This window comes from Mytilus californianus, unplaced genomic scaffold, assembly GCF_021869535.1.
Source record: "Mytilus californianus isolate M0D057914Y unplaced genomic scaffold, xbMytCali1.0.p SCAF_3, whole genome shotgun sequence".
Classification (NCBI taxonomy): domain Eukaryota; kingdom Metazoa; phylum Mollusca; class Bivalvia; order Mytilida; family Mytilidae; genus Mytilus; species Mytilus californianus.
In genome coordinates, this window is record NW_026262679.1 from 118,166,491 (window position 1) to 118,188,131 (window position 21,641).

The 21,641-nt window shown below is 31.4% G+C and overlaps 1 protein-coding gene across 1 annotated transcript; it reads right to left on the reverse strand.

The window, feature by feature from the left end:
• Positions 1–10,106: 10,106 nt before the first annotated feature.
• Positions 10,107–20,994, reverse strand: LOC127735950 (mytilin-3). Its single transcript, XM_052246404.1, has 4 exons — positions 20,906–20,994; positions 15,322–15,395; positions 12,942–13,194; positions 10,107–12,266 (listed from the first exon to the last, which is right to left on the reverse strand). The coding sequence occupies exons 2-4, from the start codon at positions 15,377–15,379 to the stop codon at positions 12,053–12,055; spliced, it is 525 nt and encodes a 174-aa protein (XP_052102364.1). The 5' UTR covers positions 15,380–15,395; positions 20,906–20,994; the 3' UTR covers positions 10,107–12,052.
• Positions 20,995–21,641: the final 647 nt, after the last annotated feature.

A 21,641-nucleotide genomic window follows, 5' to 3' on the forward strand; every position in this document is an offset into this window, starting at 1 on the left:
TGAATAAGATGGGTCCATTGATGGAACCTTGTGGTACCCCTCTAAATATATCCAGCATACCACTTAAAACTTTTGGTTTACTTTCACACACTGTTTTCTGTTTGTTAAATAACTATATAAATATCAAGTTAGGATTGTGAAAGACCATAAGCTTTTAATTTCAGGAGCAGTGAATAATTTTCCAACACTTCTATGCCATTTGATCTCTGTACACTCTATTTACTCAATAGTATGATTACTTAGTTAATAACTAACCGTTGTTACATGAAGCTTGTGCATTTTTAATTCGAGTGATGAGTCCAAGATCTTCAAGGTTTTGTTTTGAAGAACAGCAAAATTTATTTAATATATGTCTTGCTTCATTGCGTAATTCATATATCAAAGGTTTACCTCTGTACCTTTTAATTGCATATTGACACATTTACTTCACAAACCATTTTAGGGTTTATTTCAGGTGTAATATATATATTGTAAACAGTAAACGATAATCTATCTTTAAATAGTATAACTTTTATAACACGGAAGAGTTAAAATATGTTTGTTCTTTACTGTGCGATAATCTGGATGATAGATATAAGAAGATGTGGAATGAGTGCTAATGAGACAACTCTCCATCCAAGTCACAATTGCACAGCTAAGAGTGTTTTGATGATTATTTACATGAAAACCATATTTTACAAGTACTGAATAATAAATTAAATGGAAACCATAATCTACAAGAATTCCATAATCGATTAACCAGATACACAAATCCCTCAAAATTGAATAGAAACTATGAACATCAGTTTTATTAGCAATAAAAGCGGAGCTTCGGAGTTACTGTGAAACTATCTACTAATCTGCCACTATATTTTGCAAGTGACGGACAAACACCAATATCTTGATTTTCATTTATATTTTTCCCATTTCACACAATTGCAATATATACCATATTGCATCGGAAGTCATGTACACAATAGTGATTGATAAAATTGCGGGAGTTTTCTGGAGGAGCAAAACTATCAATTGGCATCAATATATGTGGCCAGACAGAAAGCCAGATCAATCCCTGTGAGTGCTTTAGATTGGAAATTCTGAATTTCAATAACTAAGAACGCTGTTCGTACAAAAAACATCGTCATAAACTTCGTAATGTTACTTTACAGCTAAAGATAGGACACATCAAACACATTAATGTAGTAAACATCTGAAGAGGACAAAGTGGATTCAATATTCAGTAGACAAAGTCAGTGTCACTCTCTACTCGAATACTTCATGACCAGAACAAGCGGATGTGTTCATTTCTGTACAACTGCGGACAACCAGCGGAAATGTTAAGGCGGCTTTATTTTGACAGAATTATTTGGAAAAAAGGAAAAGCATTTTGTCATTTACAAGAGCAAATTTTGTATAATTATTCGCTTAAAGCTGTAAGTTAGTTCAATTTTGTCAAAACAAGCTAAACAAAAAAATCACCGATACATTATGGTCTTGCAATACTATAATTTGTATAATCTTTATTTACCAAAGTCATAACAACTATAGGCATACAACATATAAACTACACACGGTATACATTGATAGTAGAAGGTAGTGTGAAACATATTACAACATGTTAGATCTTACTTTTTGTGCACGAAATATAAATTTACCCAATTACATACTAAGATTATTCGAACTCATCAATTGTATATATTTATACATAAAAGGTTTTCTCCAATAATTAGGTTTAATAAAATAAGATCTAAGACCTTGATAAGTGGGACATTTTAAAATGAATTGTATCTCATCCTCAATGTCATTTTTACAAAAACTACAGAGTCTATTACTTCTTGAAATTGCAGAATAGCGTCCACATTCTATAGCTAAATCATGACTACTAGGTCTTATTTTGGTAATACAAGTCTTATAAATAACTGGTATTGGTTTACATAAGTAATATTGTAAACAAAAAATTTGAACCATATATCTATAACTTGAACATTTAAGTAAATTACTCAATTGGCTCTCAAAATCTTGCTCCAGACAATCAAACAGGCGCTGTTTAATTATCAAGTAAAAAGTACTGGGGAGCTTATTACCTAAAAATAAACCTTGATTATACCAAATACCACCTAAACCTATACTAAGCAGCTCATTTTTTATAAAATAGCAAAAATACAACCAATTTGTCTTATTATTTGGACATTTTTGTAAATCATCGTATTAAAAAAGTAAATAAAGACAACAGTAGTATACCGCTTTTCGAAACTCATAAATGATAGAGATAAAAACAAATCCGGGTTACAAACTAAAACTGAGGGAAACGCATCAAATATAAGAGGAGAACAACGACACAACAAAAACACAACATTAAAATGTAACACACACAGAAACGAACTATAATATAACAATGGCCATTTTCCTGACTTGGTACAGGACATTTTAAGAAAAATCAATAGTGGGTTGAACCTGGTTTTGTGGTTTTGTAACAGTTTTTCAAAATACAGTTTGTGGTACATAGCAGCTTAACGTTCATATTTATCTATTAAGAGGTTAACTCCTAACTATCCTACTGCCTGTCGATACATTTATGTTTGGAATTGCACAAGTCATGTCTTCTTTGACTGTCCATGACGTTAAAATACTAAATCCCTGGGATGTGTTTTAGTTGATTTTAGTTTCTGTTGCATGATTTTTTATTATTAATTGTTTTTTGGCTTTTAACTAGCTGTCAGTAACTGCGAGTACTCTCAAATCGTATTTTCTTGTTAATTTGACTTGTTGTTACTATTTGTAATGATTTTATGTTATTCAATATTTACATATTCAGTGTTATATCTGGTATATATACCAGCTTTGATAAGTGTTTGGTATTATTAAAAATTTTCACTTCTTCGAACTATGGACATCAAAATTATTTATTTTGTAAAAATATTTCCTTTCTCCTTTTAAACTGTATACCGTACAACAAAATTATTTTTATTTACCTGTGTATAATATCATTGTAAATGGCGGATTTTTGTTTAAGGTTATTGTTGTTTTTCTGAAAGTTTTTAACATTTCACAGCGGTATAATACTGTTACTTTAATTATCATCCCTTATTTTATTCATTTTGTATTTACATTGTATCATAGATCAAATTTATTCGTTCAGTGTATGTTCAGTTGTGTTAATATGTCTTTTGATTGAGTTAAGCCATTTCAATTGATATTTTATAGTGTGTCTTTCTATGTTGTGATGTAACACATAGCTTGCCGTAGCGGTGTGAGCCAAGTCTCCGTGTTGAAGACCGTACTTTGACCATAATGGTTTACTTTTATAAATTGTGACTTCGATGGAGAGTTGTCTCATTGGCACTCATACCACATCTTCTTATATCTATAAACCAGTATTTAAAAATTCTATATTTTCTGGTGTGCAATAATGGCAATCTACCTAGCTCATAGTACACCATGACATTACTAGTAGAGCTTTTTACTTTCATAATATTTTTTACAATAGCCCAGATGTATCCTCTCTATAGCTGGTGCCTTATGAGCACCCCATATCACAGCCATAACAAAGTACACTGTTAATATAAGTATCAAAAAGTGAAAGTAAAGTTACAAAATTCAAATAAATATCTTTTATGTTTCTCCTTAAGGCAAAAACAGCTTTTATACCCTGTTCTGATAGTTTCTGCTGTAACAGATTATATTTGCCACTAAAATTTAACAATATACCAAAATAACTAAACATATTTACAACTTCTATTTCCTGGTTATTATAATACCATTTTTCATTGTCATGTATTTTCCCCATCCTTTCTAAAAACAACAATTTTCGTTTTTGCTATATTAACACTAAGTGACCATTTGGCGGTATAATCATACAAAGTATCAAGTAACGTTTGTAAACCAGGGGCCTGTTTATCGAAGCAGTCTTAGGATTAGGACGTGTCCTAAGACCAACTTAGGACATATCTTAGTCCTGAGTGGGTTTATCAAACATGCCGTAACTTAGGAAAATCCTAGGAATTGTCCTAACTTTAGGATACCAATTTAGGTGTCTTAAGTTAGTCTTAGGATGGTCCTAACTTTAGGATATATTTAGGATGGTTATTTTATAAACAAATATGGCCTGTATTGGTTGCATTTACTTTAGGGAACTACCATTTGATTTTTATGACGGGGGGGGGGGGCATAGGATGAAAAATGTTGTTCTGCTCTTTTTTTTTTTGTAATCTCTGTCCTTCTTTTTTTATTTTTCACTCTATTCGGTCCTGCCTTTTCTTTTATTAGTTTATCCTGGCTTTTTTTTTGCAAAGTTCCTCATCCTGCATTTTTTTTTTACTCCCAAACTCCTGTCCTGCCTTTATTTTATTAGTTTATCCCGACTTTTTTTTTACATAAATTGTTATCTTGCTTTTTTTTGCAAAGTTGCTCATCCTGCCTTTTTTTTTACTCCAAACTCCTGTCCTGCCTTTTTTTCAAATTTCATCATATTAAAAATCAAATGGTAGTTCCCTTAATGCATATTAAATCCCTATCCCTCTTTTCAGCACCATTTGTTGCAACATTTGACAATTTACCAAAAAGCAAAGTGTTACTCTTGTCCACGTCGTCCAGGAGAGTCTGTAGTTTTGCAGCGGTAGAATTCGAATTTCGTCTCTTATATTCACACATATCATCGCATGTTATTTGCAGTAATAAAATAGTTGAAAAACTCAGTATTTATATGAAAGATGCACGAGATTTGCCTTTGAACTTTTAAGTATGAAACCGTGACACTTCGAATTCAGCTCACTCAAAGCATATAATGATTTTACAGATTATATATTTTATTTTAACTATTTACAATTTGTTTGTTTCAATTCTTATATAAAACGTAGTTATATTTTTTGTCTTATGTTTTGTTTTATGAGTTTAAATGTACAATTATAATATAGAAAGTATTTATCACCTTTAATTTAAAACTAATAACTATTTTCTAATTATTTATCTTTTTTCAAAATTATAGTTATTGGTTAAATTTGATACAATATTTCATTTTTTCATTTTTAATTTGTTATTTTCTTTTACGCCAATACTTAGAACAGCGGTTAGGACATCCTAGCTAAGATAATCCTAAGATAGCTTCGATGTGCATGCTGAGACATGTCGTAAGTCGGTCCTAACTTTATCCTAATTTCTGTCCTAAGAAATTCTTAGGACCGATCTTAGGACAGTTTCGATAAACAGGCCCCAGATACAGTTTATTAAAGAATAACCATATCGTCAGTGTACACATGTACATTAATAAAAATAAATTAAGTTCCTTTACCTCATAAGGAATCGATTCACTATTTATAAAAGCCATTTCACAATCGTTGACATACATTGACAAAAATATAGGTGATAATACTTCACCTAGCATTAAACCTAATTTTGGGTCCTTATACCCTCGATCTGATCTTTAATTTGACCTCAATTGGAGACCAATTGCACATGGTCAGCAGTTTTAGTTATTTAAAAAAAGAATGTCACAGCTGAAATATAGAAATTAGGAAAGTCAGCAGGAAGGCCGATTATATTGACTGGTCCTGCCCTAAAAAGAATATTTTCTACAGTAAGAAGATATTTACATTCTTTTTTATCAGACATAAAATCAAACAGACTTGGCAACATCGTCAAATATCCAGTGCACATGCTTCCATCCGAAACGTCTGTCTATCTATATTCAAGTATACATGGAGCCTCGATGGCTGAGTGGTCTAAGAAGTTCATCTACAGCAATCAATAGCCGGTCAAAACTGAGGTTGCAAATTCGAACCCGCTCGTGCAGGTGCGTTCGATGTCTACCTTATTTGACTAGGAATGTCTGTTTTCCTGCCAAAGGTTGGTTGTTCTTTCCGGATACTCCGGCTTCCTCTACCAATAAAAATTGGCTGTCGCGATATAGCCAAGCGTGCTGAAAGTGGCGTTAAGTGGCGTTAAACACCAACAAATAAACATTCAATCAATCAAGTATATATCGGGTTCATATGACCATCGTCATTCTGCAGAGGTCATATCGCTGGTTAAAATACGCAATAATGTTGATACTTTATTACGATCACATGCATTGTTCATTTTTCCAATAGAACTTATGTAACTCTGATAAATGTTTAGCACATTATAAATATTATAGATGTTGAGTCAATTTGACATCAAAGCCCCTTTAAGGAAAATCGGTCGAGACTTTTTAGCTTGCAATTAGTTTCCTTAACAGTATTTTCAATCATGCGGTGTAAAAATTCACCGAATATCGGGAAAAAGTGATCTAAACGTTTATTGATTAGCTTCAGTCTAATAAATTTTACTTCCTCTGTAGTGGCTTTGAATAAATGAAAATTATTCGATATTATATTGTTAACCTCGATCTGAATATGGTAACGAATTGTAGACAGTTATGATCAGTTCTAACCATTCTTTAGAACTGTCAGAATAATCTTTCATAGAACTATACTAAACAGTTCAATATAAAAATCAGAAAATGTGGTATGATTGCCAATGAGACAACTCTCCATCAGAGACCAGGAATCGGTTTCACAAAAAAACCTTACGACTATAAGATTGACCGTAAGTCATGAACAATTCAGTATACCTTCGATCTATCTTAGTCGTAAGTTTTGTGAAACCGACTCTAGATGACGTAGAAGTTGTTAACAACGATAGATTACCGTATGGCCTTAAACAATGAGCATAACCCATACCGCATAGTAAGCTATAAAAGGCCCCTAAGGTTGAATAGTACAAAATAACGTAAAACGGAGTTTTAGTATATTCGAGTTTACCTGACATCATACAATGTATGTAGTGATGCATATGTTGCTTAATATCATTATGTAAATTTTGGCACACACTTGTATTGACCACTTTCATAAAGGTAAAAAAAATACAAATGTATTAAAAACAATATTATAAAGAAATGTACAATACTAAATAATTAATCACGAAAAGTAACAACTCTATTCAATATCAGAAGTTCATTTAATGGACTTCTGCCAATATATAAATTGCTTGAAATAATATAGATAAAATTTACAAAAAATTAAAAATTGAACTAAAGAAATGAAATAAAGAAAAAAATGAAAAATAAATAAAACAATAAAATAAATATATAAAGATATAATGTAAAGTGGGTTCGACATAAGTTACACAATTCAGTGTATTTAGATATTACTCTATTAATTCTATTAATTTGCGAGAATATATGAGAAAACAGTAACCCATAAATCTTTGTTATTTAAACGGGTTTACTTCAGTAAAAAAATGAAAACAACACTTTATAAATTGCATGCGTCCGAAGCGCTTTTCTTGATTTACCATCACAAGGAACGCTCAATGCCAATGGTGTATAAGACCCGAAACAGCAAAAGAGCTATATGACCAAAAAAGACCTACAAATAATTGTCTAATCCATCTAGAGTCAACTGTGCCTCAAATTTGCCTGAAGTAGTTGAAACCTTGGTTTCTTTATAATTCATAAATTTATAAACGGACAGTTCTAGAAAGGTTTCAGTCAACACATACAAGTTCAACCGATTCGTTATGGTGTTTTCATCAAAGTTCTTCTTTTGTTTACCTTATATATCAAAATATGTTAATTTCTTAATCCGTCCCGATCAAATAAAATTAGAACTTCGGAATCCTTGCAAACTAAAAAACATTTTTTCTAGTATTTTGGAAATAAAATTCTGTAAAAAAGAAAATGAGTGTCGTTTCCTGTTTTCCTTTACCTACTCTTTGCTTCTAATTGTTTTTGGTTATCTTTTCCTTAACTATGGGATGTCGATATTTATTCATTAGGTTTAACTCGTATTAACAGAAATTAAAGGTTTTATCAATTACATGTAGCCCATGAAGAAAATTATTGACGACTGAGCTAATGTGGACCAAAAAATATGTAACTATAAAGTCATTTATAAAACTCTCTCTTATGTTCCAAATGAATGAATTAAATTGCCCCAGAGGTTGTTTCTTAACTGTTTCCTCCTTTTTTTTGGATAATCTGCACAAAGCATGCCAGAAATATAGTTTATGAAATATCTTTCACAATAAAAACGTCCCTTCTTTCAAAGAACAGCCACCAGAGCGCGTACTTTATTCAGATAGGTTGATTTCCAATTTTTTCTACTCTATCATATTTTCTACAAAAGCAGGATGATAACCTGATAGAGATCGAGGTCAACTGAGGCTATATACTACACATTGTCATGTTCAATATTTGTCATAATATCAATCAACTGTCATATTTACAGGTAACTGTCATATTTTCATTTGTTAATATGCAGTACAAATATTGTCCTAGTTTGAAGGCATTAAGCGAAATAAACAAGGAGATTACATTTTTTTAACTAATATGTTGAATAGCGTCGTCTGTGCTAGAGTTATCAGAACAAGGCAACATCCTAGAGATTGATTCAAAAACAATAGAAATCTATATTAGATCGAGAAAGAGCTGGTGACTTCATTTATTGTAAGTCCAAAACCACTTATAAAATCGTAAAAGCGTTCAAGTTTAACCTTGCTTAAAAGGTACGGAGTGGCAGTATCATAAAACACGTCAATATGAAGCAACAATGTTTTATCAGGTTCTTCAATTTTAGCCCTTATCTTCCGTGTTTAATATTTTCTGCCATCTGGGACTAACTTCCAATCAAGGACCAAAGTGCATAAACACGATAGTCAAATGCAGGACTTCGGGAAAGTTCAGAGCCGACGACCTTGCTTCCGAAGATGATCCAGGACATAAGGCAAACAATCAGAATTAACCAATATTTGTTGAATAATAATTTCAAGATCGCGTAATTATCGAAAGAAACCAAATAGCTTTACATCGTGACACTATATAGTAAAAGCCAAATTATTTATTCATCGGGTATCGGATCGAATCTTGAATACCCATACTGTAATTTTTCCGTTTTTTGATGTTCTCCTGTCCAAGACATGTTCTTTTTCTAGCCAATAGAATCTTATCCATATGATAAGGCAACCAATGACAATCGATACTTCAAGTTACGTAATAATTTCAAGATGACGTGAGTATCGTATGAAATTAATAGCTTCGCACCGTGATGCGAAGCAAACATATCAACTGATGGAACGAATGGAGTACACCATACGTTCTTACTTGGTTAAAGTGTTCTCTATAAATGTAGCTGTTTAATCTTTCAAAAAGATCACTCAGAAGAAGGATGTAGGTGTTTTTCTTCATTTTCTTGATATATGTAACATGACTTACAGGAACTTTAGGATTACTCTGCAGTAAAACTATGATTCCAAATCCTATACTGTTATTTCTTTTTCACGTCGAATATACTACGGGAGAGGAGTTATAATCAATATACAGAAATGACAAGTACAAAAATGTTGGTGTATCTTTGATAGTTTTTAACTGAAATACCCGCGTAGTAAATATACAGAAGTGCGGCGCCAACAAACACAATAAATCATTGATATAGCTTCAAGCTAATGGAGCAAATTTGAATACTTATTTCTTTTGTTTTCTTAGACTGTAACCTAGCAACACAATAAAACAAGAAAAGAATCAAAAGTCCAATATACGGTCTTCATCATAATACAAGTTTTTATATCAGATGTCAAGCTCTAAATCGTTTACAATTTAGACAAGAGAGGCGAAAGATACCAAAGGGACATTTAAACTTTCAAGTCGAAAACAAACCGACAATGCCATGGCAAAAAAACGAAAAACGACGAAAAAACAAACAACAGAACACAAAACACAACATAAAAATAAAAACCTACCAACACGAACCCCACCAAAACCGGGGGTGATCTCAGATGTTCCGGAAGGTTACGGAATAAGCAAGATGTTAATGCGTATAACAGAGATTATTTAAGATTTGCTATTAGTACCATATTCTTTAACATGAAATGTCATGATCCTATCAGAATATTCGTCTTTGTACACCATAAGATCCAGCAAGATGTAAAGCTATATGATCAATTTATCTGTCCCATCTCATTGTATCTAAATTTTAATTATGCATATCGATAAGAAGTGTATAAATCACGATTATATATCGATGTAAAACTTTTGTTTTCGTCATTTTGTTACTTATCAGTAATTACTTCTTTTTATTTCAGGTTTATCTGTGATTGTGCAATGAAATGACCAAACATTTAATATTTTATCCTTTATTCATCATGCAAGGAATTTAGTACAATATGGTAGTAAAATATCTACAGAACTGACTTTAAGCCAATAAATAAAATTTCTTTTATTATAAATTAACGAACATTCAAGATACTCCTGCAATCTGAAAAAAAACATTAATGATATACACATGAAAATGGAATATGAATCATAATTGCAGTAAGAAGTCCGGTGATAGACTTTAAAGGTAAAATATTCCTTCCTGTAAAAATGTATAAAGAATATTACACATTATTAAATATCATTATCTGTATTTGTCCCGATATCATCCCGAAACGCGCATGACAGTCCAAGGAGTGTAGGCAATACTGCGAGGTCTGAAATTTGATCGATTGATATCGATGATATCGAGATTGATAAGAAAAATTACATGTCCTAACTTTTCAACGCAAAATTACTATTCAGCATACATTAATCATTTCGATTTTTTTTTATGCAGATGCATTCCTTAAACATTTTTAAATTCTTTTAGTGAGATATCGATAGTTTTCAAACTTTAAAAAAAAAATGCTCGTTTTTGAGTTTTAATAGTTCATCTAAACATTGTAACTTGTTTATGCCCGTATGTGCACGAAATATTTGACTGAAGCTGATAACAAAATCAGTCACTGTTATGGGCGTAAGAATGGGGGTAAAACGTTATTATAGCAAAAACAACGAAACAACTGTTACATGACAATAAAGTTAACAGGCCGAAATATTAATAAAGAAAACACATTTTTGTCAACGTATGAGAAAAAAGAAAAGTTATTAAACTTAACAATGAATAACAGTGGATTTTACAACATGAAAATATTACATGGAAATATATTACAATCTACACATTCAACAATTTAAAATAAATCTTAAACATACAAAACACATCACATGTTAAAATGAAGCTATCTTTGTAGATTTAGTTAGTTCGTTAGTTTTTCAAAAATTAAAGTTATATATGTACATACTTTACGTTGTTAAATTTTCTGTTAGTAAAGTTTTTTCAGTCTATAACAACTAAATGAAATTGGTTATTACAAATGTTGATCTTACCTTACTGTACGAGACACCTAAAGCAAACGCACCTTCGTATAAGTACTTTGCAACTCGATTAGTTTAAAATAATTAATCTTTATGAGTGGTCATCGGCATTTAAATGTGTTTTGAAAATTGATTGGAATCTTATTTTAAAAATGAAATTTCATCAATTATCAATGAAGACCTTCTGTAAACCACTTCATTACAAGTTTGGTTCATCAAATGCACCAAGATTGAAAAATGTTTCCGTAAAACCGTCATTTATGTCGACCGAAAATCATCGTCGTTTCAAGTGTCGTTTTTCAATTAAGACGTCGTAAAATGGCAAAACAGACCAATGAAAATAAATAATTTCAATTAACAATTGCGTTCCTAGAACGATAAGCACAATAAAGAGTAAATATAAGAATTTAAAAAGTGACAACAAACGCAGATTTATTATAAAAAAAAACTGTTTGTTTGGTTGGGAGAGCGGTTATCTCGTACAAGTAGGAATATAATCAAATGTACAATAATAAATGTACATGGTTAAACCAACACTCATTATTATAAATTTATGGCACATATGAAAAATAGCACTATATATATTAATGTAAATCTCATTTACTTATTGTCAACATATTATCTCGGTCTCATTAATTTTGATGTAGGTCATCGTGTAAGTAGAAGCTGCCAGGTGTTGACTGTTTTCTGCTTAGGAAGCAGCAACCATATATGCATTGTATATGTAATACACACAGTTATTTGCTCACACAACAGTGACTGTTTGTGTTATCTTATCATACTGGGATGTATGCAAGTAGTATAGCCGTGTTACAATGTTTCCCCAAAAGTATATAAATATACAATATTAGTGTATCATGAAGAAATGAGAATCTTAGCCTATCGTGTACCCTATTATTTAAAAAACGGAAGCATGCCGAATAGTCCTTTTGCGAATTTAGGAACACCCTTTGAATATGTAACTTTTCCTCCTTTCAATCCTGGACCACTCTGACTCATTACAAATTCACCATTACTACCGCCACCTAATGTTCCTCCAAATGCAAAACCTTTTCCGCCTCCGGTTCCACTAGAAAATGACATTCCTCCTGCGTTTCCGCTTTTACTCCTGTATAAGAAAAAAAAGACGACCTAAAGACTTTGTTATTTTATATTATGTATTTTTTCAATGATTGAAGGATTACAAAGATATGTCGCTTTGGTGTCCAAGTAGCAATATGCTTTTCATTTATGGTAGTATCTCTTAAACGGCCGACGAAGCCCGCAGTTTTATTTTGGCAGTATGACAATTCCTCACTGAGTAGAACTTGGAAACGTTATAATGCACTTTAATCCTTGTCTAAATGAATTTTTAAGGAGAACCTAATTTGAACTTTGTTTTATTTTTTGATTCAAGTTTTTGTTTGCGAAGGACTTTTTAATAAAGGTATAACACAGTTCTTAAACCGCTTACTCCGGTACCTTTTATTGTAGATATTGATAAAATCAAATCAGATTTGCATGTTTATTTGTTTGTTTATATTCAATTTGTATGCATTTTCCTTTTAATAATGTTTCATAAAAATACCTGTTTACCATTTCGGAGTATCATAATTTAACTTCGGATTTTAACAGAAATCATGCTGCTAAATCTTCAGATGTATCTATTTTTATGGGAACCAAAATTTACTTTTTTTTAATGCAAACCCATGGCCATATATAGCTTTAAATAAGCTGTGCATATCTTTTAATGCCTTTTTTTTACTTCTGTTTTATCTCGTCTGGTATCTTATTATTGTCATACCTAAATGCTATCCCTTGACCGTTGTCAACACGGAAAGTTTTCTTGGAACCAGGAGCCATATCAGTGAAATCTATGGTTTTGAAGACTGATTTTTTTCCTTTTATCCCTGGAAACAATGGAGGGAAACCCGGATAACTTTTAGGATGTGGGAACTGTGGTTGTTTCATATTCATAAGTTTGTTGAATGTCGTGATGAAATCAATCATATATTTATCCTTATTGAATGGATTGTATAACGGTTTGCCAAATACACCTAAAAGAAAAAAATACATATTCATATAATCCAACCTATACCAATCAATATAATTGTATTTTCACTGAAAGAGTAATGTTATTAGATATTTTCTTGGTCAAGTTGATAAATGTAACATATCATGGTGTGTAAAGGTTGTAGGAGACATACTGAGTAACATTTTGTTTTTTAATATTTCAACAAACAAATAAAGAGCTGCGCCATGAGCGCATGATACGCCCGCTGCTTTTTCAAAGAATAATGTTCCATAACTCCTCAATGTCATATCAAAAATTTATAAAAAAAAACTAAAGGGAGGTTATTTTAATAGATATAAACCAGTCACCAAAGTTTCATGAAAACTGCTCAAAGCACTTTTGAGTTATTGTCCGAAAACTGTAAAGTCCCCCTTTTTTAATGAATAAAACCCCATAACTCGGAAACGTAAAATCAAAAATTTATATAAATCGAAAGGGAGCTCACGTCAATAGATATGAATAATTCATCAAAGTTTCATGAAAACTGCTCAAAACATTTTTGAGTTATTGTCCGAAAACTGGGAAATCCCCCTTTGTAATGAATAAAATCCCATAACTTGGAAACGTAAAATACGAAATTCAAAAAAATCGAAAGGGAGTTCACGTCAATAAATATAACGACGGACGGACGGATAGACGGACGGACAGACGGACAGACAACAGTATACCATAAAACGTCCCGTAATCGGGCGTATAAAAACAAGTTTTTTTTTAAATTGACGCATTATTAAGAAACGAGCCAATTTCACATTCAATCATTCTAGAGTTAAAGAAAATCATTGATATCTTTCATTTGCAAATTATAATATTTTACAGATTAAACCAAAAATAAATTCATTGTAGATAAACTTTTGAAAGATGAATGTACCGTTTTTTTTTACATTCTATTAATCTTGAGATTAGTTTTCCTTTCAGTCGATAAGATTTTATAACAACTTAATCCAATTTCATCACAAAATAAGGATATGTGATATGATTGCCAATGAGACAACCATCCACCAGAGTTCAAACAACAATGAGAAAACCCATATGGTTTGTTACATGTGTTATTTATGACGCCGTGTGGTTTATTCTATTCTTTCCCATTTTCGTGACCTTAAGGGTTGACTGAGGTATGGTAATCTGTGGACTACACACGTCCAGCAGTTCAAACGTGAAGCAGCCGTTGGATGTGCGGGGTGTATCATTACACAGCAACGTTAATTCCGATGTCTCGTGTTGGGAGAGTGTCGCGTTCTCTGCACGTTAGAATAAACCCATTGCGACACTTCTCTGAGGGTCCTCAGGTGGCCTGTTGTCAGCCTAAATTTATGAACCTTTCACATAAGCCCTAATTATCATGCGGCAGCCTAAATGTTAATCCCCTCATCTCGGTTGTCATACATTACAAAATATACCTATTGTATTGAGTATAGATGTGTTCCCGTTCTGGAAACGCATAAAATATTTGCCACTAAACGTTCTGTAAGCAACAATTAAGCAATCGTTCCAGTTTTCATTTACCCATACGTATGTTTTTTTGTTTGTTTGGTGTTTTTTTTGTTGTTTTTTTTTTTTTGCTCTTGTGCATTTGTTTGATTTCAAACCCTTTTAACTGAAATATATGCAAATCGGTTTTATAGTATTAACATTTACACGACCGACTTATACAACACGAAGAGATAAAAAATGAACGTTTTAACTTTAAAAGTACACTCTGTTTCATCTCAGGATAATACATCGGAATTGATTTTTCCTGTATAAACAATGATACATTAGTTTTCTAAAAGCCATTTCTTTTTCTAATATGTGTTTAAGTTATAACTTTATTTTTAAGCTCCCATGCGACAATGATATCAGTTTTTGCACGCATTCTTTACATATCTAACTTGATATTGTGCAGTCAATCAAACTAAGGGTTATTAAACACAAGAATGGGTTAAATCATACAAAAATAAATAGACGAACAATTTTTGTTGCATATTGTTTAATATTTTCTCACTATAAACATTTATATATTATGTCAAATTTTTCGCGAGTTAAATTTGCAACTATCTTATCTATGATTGATGCCTGAAAACCTGAATTTTATCATACAATTTTCCCATTTTCAAATTAATCCAATACTTACCGAAAAAGTTTGCATTTACAAGCTGGATGGTGACAATTAGGATAATCCCTTTCAACATTTTGTAAATTTTATGTCTGAAAAATAAAACAGAAAATCCATATGGTCAAATTCTCACATATATGCGGTTAGCTTGTGGTTCGCGTAATGACGAAATAAATCACTCGGCTTCTACAGAAGAAATTGTTCATACGATAGACAGTTGACGCCTACGCTTTATAGTTGACGTATAATAATTACACTTGATGGGGTCAACGTTATGATCTTATTGACAGTAAGTATCTCCATAAACTACCATAAACAACAAAAAGTGCAAGCCGTAAATATTTACAAATAATAAAGTTATTTTTAGCACTCTCCCAAAACAACACCTACATAAATTGTTAGTATATAAACTCATCATTGATACCAGGATTGAAATTTAGTATTTGCGCCAGACGCGCGTTTCGTCTACAATAGACTCATCAGTGACGTTCGAATCAAAAAATTTAAAAAGGCCAAATAAAGAGTATGTTTTTTTAAACTTTCTAAGTAAACAAGTATATTCATTTTGTAAACATTTTTCCTTTGCTTGACTTGTCAGCATATCTTCTTTCAATCCCGGGTACAAATTCAAACAATATAAAAGAATTTGATTTTGAATAGAACAGCTTATTCGCCTGAAGAAAAGTGATATTCACGTGCTTTTACATGTGTATACTTATGGTAAAATGTTCGATACACAATTGGTCTCGGTAACTACATGTCATTAAATACATTGTTTTCTCTCGGTATACGACATAAATATTTACTGTCTTGTGTGGTTTAATTGTTCCTCGTTCGTCGCGTTGCGGGGGGGGCATAGAAATACCGAGCGTCCGTGTGTCTGTCCGTCAGGTCTTGTTACAGCGCTCTCACGTGTACATTTCTTGTCAGATTTTTAAAAAACTTATTTATCATAGGTTTGTGTCAGCAAAGTCTCGAATATTTTTGAAAATCATTGCCGATCAATTATTTTTGAAATAGTAATGCCCCTTGGAGATATTAATTATATCGGAAATTGCATTATATTTGCTCTCCAGCCTTCATTTTTCTAAGATATTTATAAAAAGTTTAATAAACAATAAAGTTATATCAGTTTTTTTAAAAGTCAATATTTAAGTCATCAAAAGGCAATAGTTGTATATTTTTTTTTAAATCAATGTGAAATATAGCTCTATTTAATATTTTATTTCAACTTGCATTAAAATATGAATATAAACTTTTGATAAACGTCAATGAGCAGCCCAGGATTTAAAAAAATAGATATGTACTATTGCTATTTACAAACTTTTAAACTATATGTCTTACTATTCTTCATCACTCTCAAATAAACAAACACACAAAACCAGAACGAACAAACAAGACAACAAAACGGGTCGACATGGGTTTTTTTTTGTAAGGAATATTTATAGAATAACTAATCGAAGTATTCAAATATAGAAAAATATTCAACAAGTGACCGAACAACACATTAATTCACGAATGCGTGTAGTGCATGAGTTAATTATCAGTGTTGTTAAGGTCACTCGTTGAATATTTTTCGATATTTGAATTCTTTGATTAGTTATTCTTTTTATTACATTGACAATGGGCTTTTTAATAAAATTAAAGTAGAAAATGTAAGGAACTATATCTTTTTCTAACGCATTCATAATTTGCTTTGATGCGACGTCATCGACAACGTTTTGACAACACCTATTGTTGAATGACGTCAGAGGAGTCACTAGTGAAATTATCGGTTTTTATTTCACTGGGAAATAACGGTAATTTAAATCAACCGATAATTTCACATGTAAAACAAATCCGATATTTTCACTCATCTTACGTGTCAAGACGTTGTCGATATCGATGACGTTGCACCAATACAAATTGAGAATGCGAAGAAAAAGATATGATTCCTTACATTTTCGACCTTATTTCCAAAAAGTAAATGTAATAAAAAAAAATATCGAAAAGTAATCAACTTGAAACCGAACAACACTAAAAGTTTACTAATACGCTACGCGCATCCGATAATTAATTTGTTGTTCGGTTACGCGCTAAATATTTTTTCTGTATTTGAATTCTAGGATTAGTTATTCCATAAATGGTCTCGAAAAATGAGGGTTATTTACCACTTAATATCTGATAATAAAAGGTTTGATATATCACTAATTATAAGCTATGCCCATACTTCTAATCACTTCCCTCTTGTTTGTCTATTTTCATAGTAATGTATATATTGTGTTCTTTTTTTCAGAATATTTGACAGTTATTGTAATCAATTTACTATTTTTTGCATATGTACACAGTTATGAAAGCATGAATATACATTGTTGGTACTAATCAAACTGCATTATTAACCTAACAATTTTTGTTTTTGTTAATGCCTGAAATGCAACAGAAGTCAGCGAGTAATAAATGACTTAATATAACTAGAACACACCCGCGACATCGCGGTTCCGTGACTTAATTAAAGTACCCGTGCCTTATTCTATGCCTGAATTTTTAGAATTTTTATTGTCATCTTATAAAGTCATGCTGATTGTAAGGTGCACAGTATTCTCTGCTTTCAAAATCTTTCTGTTTGAACCCGTCCTGGTTTTTCAATTTTCAACTAATTAACCAAAATTAATAGTGGTATTGAGGTGGAAGAAAACAGACTTAAATAGTGAACTATAGTGTAACATGGATATAAAACAACTACTGGAAGAATTCTAGGTTGTCCTGATAAAGGAGATATTTACAGAAGGTACAATGTAACAGGCAACAACCGGAAACTACATGTGACTTAATATACTATTGATATCGGTATCGGGTTCGACTCAGAACTTGTTAAATATTGGTAATATTAATTACGTGGAAAACAAAAGAGCCTACAATTGTGTAATTTTTAAACAACACAATTGTCTTATATCAGTATTATATAAAGTTGAATTCATTGATTCGTCGTTTTTATGTCATGCCGGCTAACAAATTGGACCTCGTTATTTTAGTAGTATAGATGCTAACAAAGAGAACACAGGGAACATTGAAACTCAGCTGTGAAAAAAATAAATGATGTGTTGTCAAGTTCTGACATTTATTCTGTGCCCAAAAGGGTAAGATTTTGGGGGTGTTCTCAGATAATGACTGCACTGCTTTGGCTATACTATTGAATGGTGCACACATTTAACGCCGCGTTTGGAGGAAACATAAACAAAAATATGATAACGATTTAGATTATCTTTAGATTTTATTCTAAAGAAAATATTCTTATCAACATTTTCTGATTTAGATTTGAAAGATGTTAACTTCCTTAAAATATACAGCAAAACCTCTTGGTTCTCTTCGTTCCATGTCGCCACCTTTTTTATGCGAAATAATACTAAAATTCTATAAAGTTGAAAATTTTTATATTAATTTTAGTCTTTACGCATTTTGTATCTAAAACATAATTTTGATTTAAGATTGGTCTTTTAGTGTCCTAAAATTTTAAATGCCGCTCCAAATACAAATTTGTCATTTCACCCAAACGGCGCGAGACCGGGTGCGTCGTGCATATTATTGTTAGGAGCAACTAAAAATGCATACTTTTTTTTTATGTACGAAATATAGCTCAACACTGGGTAAAAACAAGAAAATTGTAAAGGGAATTCAACGCGATTTGTTTGCCTGTTCTATGGTTACCGCTATTTGATCAGTTCATCTTTAGGAACTCGATGCCGGGAATAATATTCAATAGAAATGTGTACGTTTTTACATGTTTATATCTTATTAATTTATTTTGACGATTTTCGTGACGATCTTCGTGGCCATTTGATAAATATATTAATTTTGAATTTCAAAGTCTAGTTCATTAAGTATGAAGAAGTGTACTATCTCGGTATTGTACGGATTTTTTTATTTACGTTACATCCGAATTTCATGAATGAGATACAATGGATAAGGATTGTTTCATGGTAAAAGTTACCATGAGCCCAGAGAGAAATGGTGATCACGATTTCAAGCCGTGATCACGATTTTTTTTTAATCGTGATATTTTTAATCGTGATATCGAATTCCAGTTGGTTTGATGTCCAAAATACCTAGTACGTGAAATTGATATACATATAAACTTTTTTGCACAGAAATATGTATATTTACATCAATTAAAATACTTTTACTCTGCTTATTTTTGCCATTATTGGAGACTTTAAACCGAGGGTATACACGTACTGTATATAAGTAAAAAATAATATGTAAAAACAGCAAATGAAAATTACATTATATTGGATATTTGCTAAATTGTGTGATTTTGATTGGGATTTACTCAATGCTGGATGCCAATGTTAATAGACAAGTATATATCGTTAGTTTTTTCGAAGGCTTACTCAAAATCAGTGAGCAACATTATGAAAAGCACTAAAAATTACTTGAAGGCGTCCCCTTTTTCATAACATTCAAACGCTGCAGCACAATATACTTCACTCGGTCTTCAAAAGTTTTAAACTGTACTATGAACCAAAAAAATTGTCTTCTAAAATGTTTTGTTTGATAGTAATTTTCTTAATCTGTAAGACTGTTCTTCTCATCTGATTCTGTTAAGAATGTATATTTGGCCTTACAATCTTGTAATATCATAGAAAAGGTGGATTGTTGTTTAAGGATCTTTAAGTGTCCGTGAGGTATTTATTTACATTTGTTACAAAAAATATGCAGGTACTAAAGGGACTATCAATATCCAAAAAGTCCAAGAAAAACCGATATTGCCATGGCAAAATAAAAAGAAAAACGACGAAAAAAGCTAATAACAGTCTGCAAAACACTATAAAGAAAAAAAAGATAGTTATGGCCTAATTGAAATCACAATCCCTTCCAGGTACTCGTTGTCAAAGTGCACATATGTTGAGCATTCTTAGAGAGTTGCCAGATTTATACTAATTGCAATTATTGTTTTACTATGGTTAAAATGATTTTTTCCTGGAAAAGTAAGATCTACGACAGAAAATGTTTAATACTATTTAGCTTCTGGCCTGTTTTCCGTGTTTAATATCAACTGTTAAACTATTGTCCTTTATAAGCATTTTGTAAGAGAAGTTTATATGATTATCGCAGAAGTTTAAGGATTGAAATAGAAAATATAAAAATGGTGGAAACAGATAACAATGTTGTTAATTATCACTACAGCGCCCATGAAGCCCTCGTAACTGATGTCAACAGCTAAATCTGCTATAAAGAACAACATCAGAATTATAGAGATAGTTTTGTTCAAATGAGGACTTATCTTTAAAGTACAAGGTTTCAATGTGATGCATTTCCTAGTCCTATCTAACATTTGATAATTTTAACATATGAATCTTGGTCAGCATCTTTTTATTTTTTAAATTGAGGTTTTGAATTATTCCTCATAAACTGCATGACTTTCGTTTATGTTTTGTGACCAAAGTTATTGCAACGAACACAGGCATCAGTTTAAAAATAAGTTAAGAAATGATAAAACAAACCAATAGTTAATCATATGACAGCATCTTCCTCTTGAAATATGAATCTGTCTTAAAATGGTATCTTTAAACTAAAAATCAACCGAAACCACTTGTAAAAGAACTGCCAGTCCGTTATACCTTACCTTTCTGAATTATAGCACGTACGTCCTTTACAACTATGAAGATAATAATGCACTGCAGATGTTTTTAATGTAACATCCTGGCATGTATCTTCATTAAGTGGATGACAATTTAGCTCCACCTATAGATATGATTAGAATAATTAAACAGGACCATATCCTTGTTTGGAGACTGTTAACTTACTATCATAAGTGTGAAATGACATCTTTTATATGTTTATTAGTATCATCATTACAAATCTTAGCATATTATATATATTGACAATTTATGAGATAATATATTTAGAGGTAATTGTCTTTTATGTGTCTTGCTAATAGTTTTGGTTAATATTGTGGTAAATAGTTATAAATACTTTGTTTCCTAAAAGAAATTACAGTACAAATGTACATTTTTGTTAACTTGAGTATGTATTTTTGTGTTGTTTGGTTGCTGTCAGATTTATGTTAACCACTCGAATTCTTTGTATCTTATGATTGAATAATTCAGTTACACAAAGTGATATCAAAAATAAAGACTTAGCCAAAGGAACAACCACTGACTTATGTAACCAATTCGCAACATTTATTTTATTAAACGTATATCTATATATAAGGATGAAACAGACCTAGAATTGGAAAGGATACCTATGATTTACTGAAATAGTGTAGAAGTGTTCGTTTTGAAATCACAGCCATCAAAAATATTTTATTTTTTGTCGAAGCCGAGTTTTGTTGTATCGGTAAGCAATATATATATATA

Coding starts and splice junctions, on each gene's coding strand:
- LOC127735950 (XM_052246404.1), bottom strand. CDS start 15,379: ATGTTGAAAGGGATTATCCTAATTGTCACCATCCAGCTTGTAAATGCA. Junction 13,195..15,321: donor TGTAAATGCAAACTTTTTCG/GTAAGTATTGGA, acceptor TTTTTCTTTTAG/GTGTATTTGGCAAACCGTTA. Junction 12,267..12,941: donor GGTCAAGGGATAGCATTTAG/GTATGACAATAA, acceptor TTTCTTATACAG/GAGTAAAAGCGGAAACGCAG.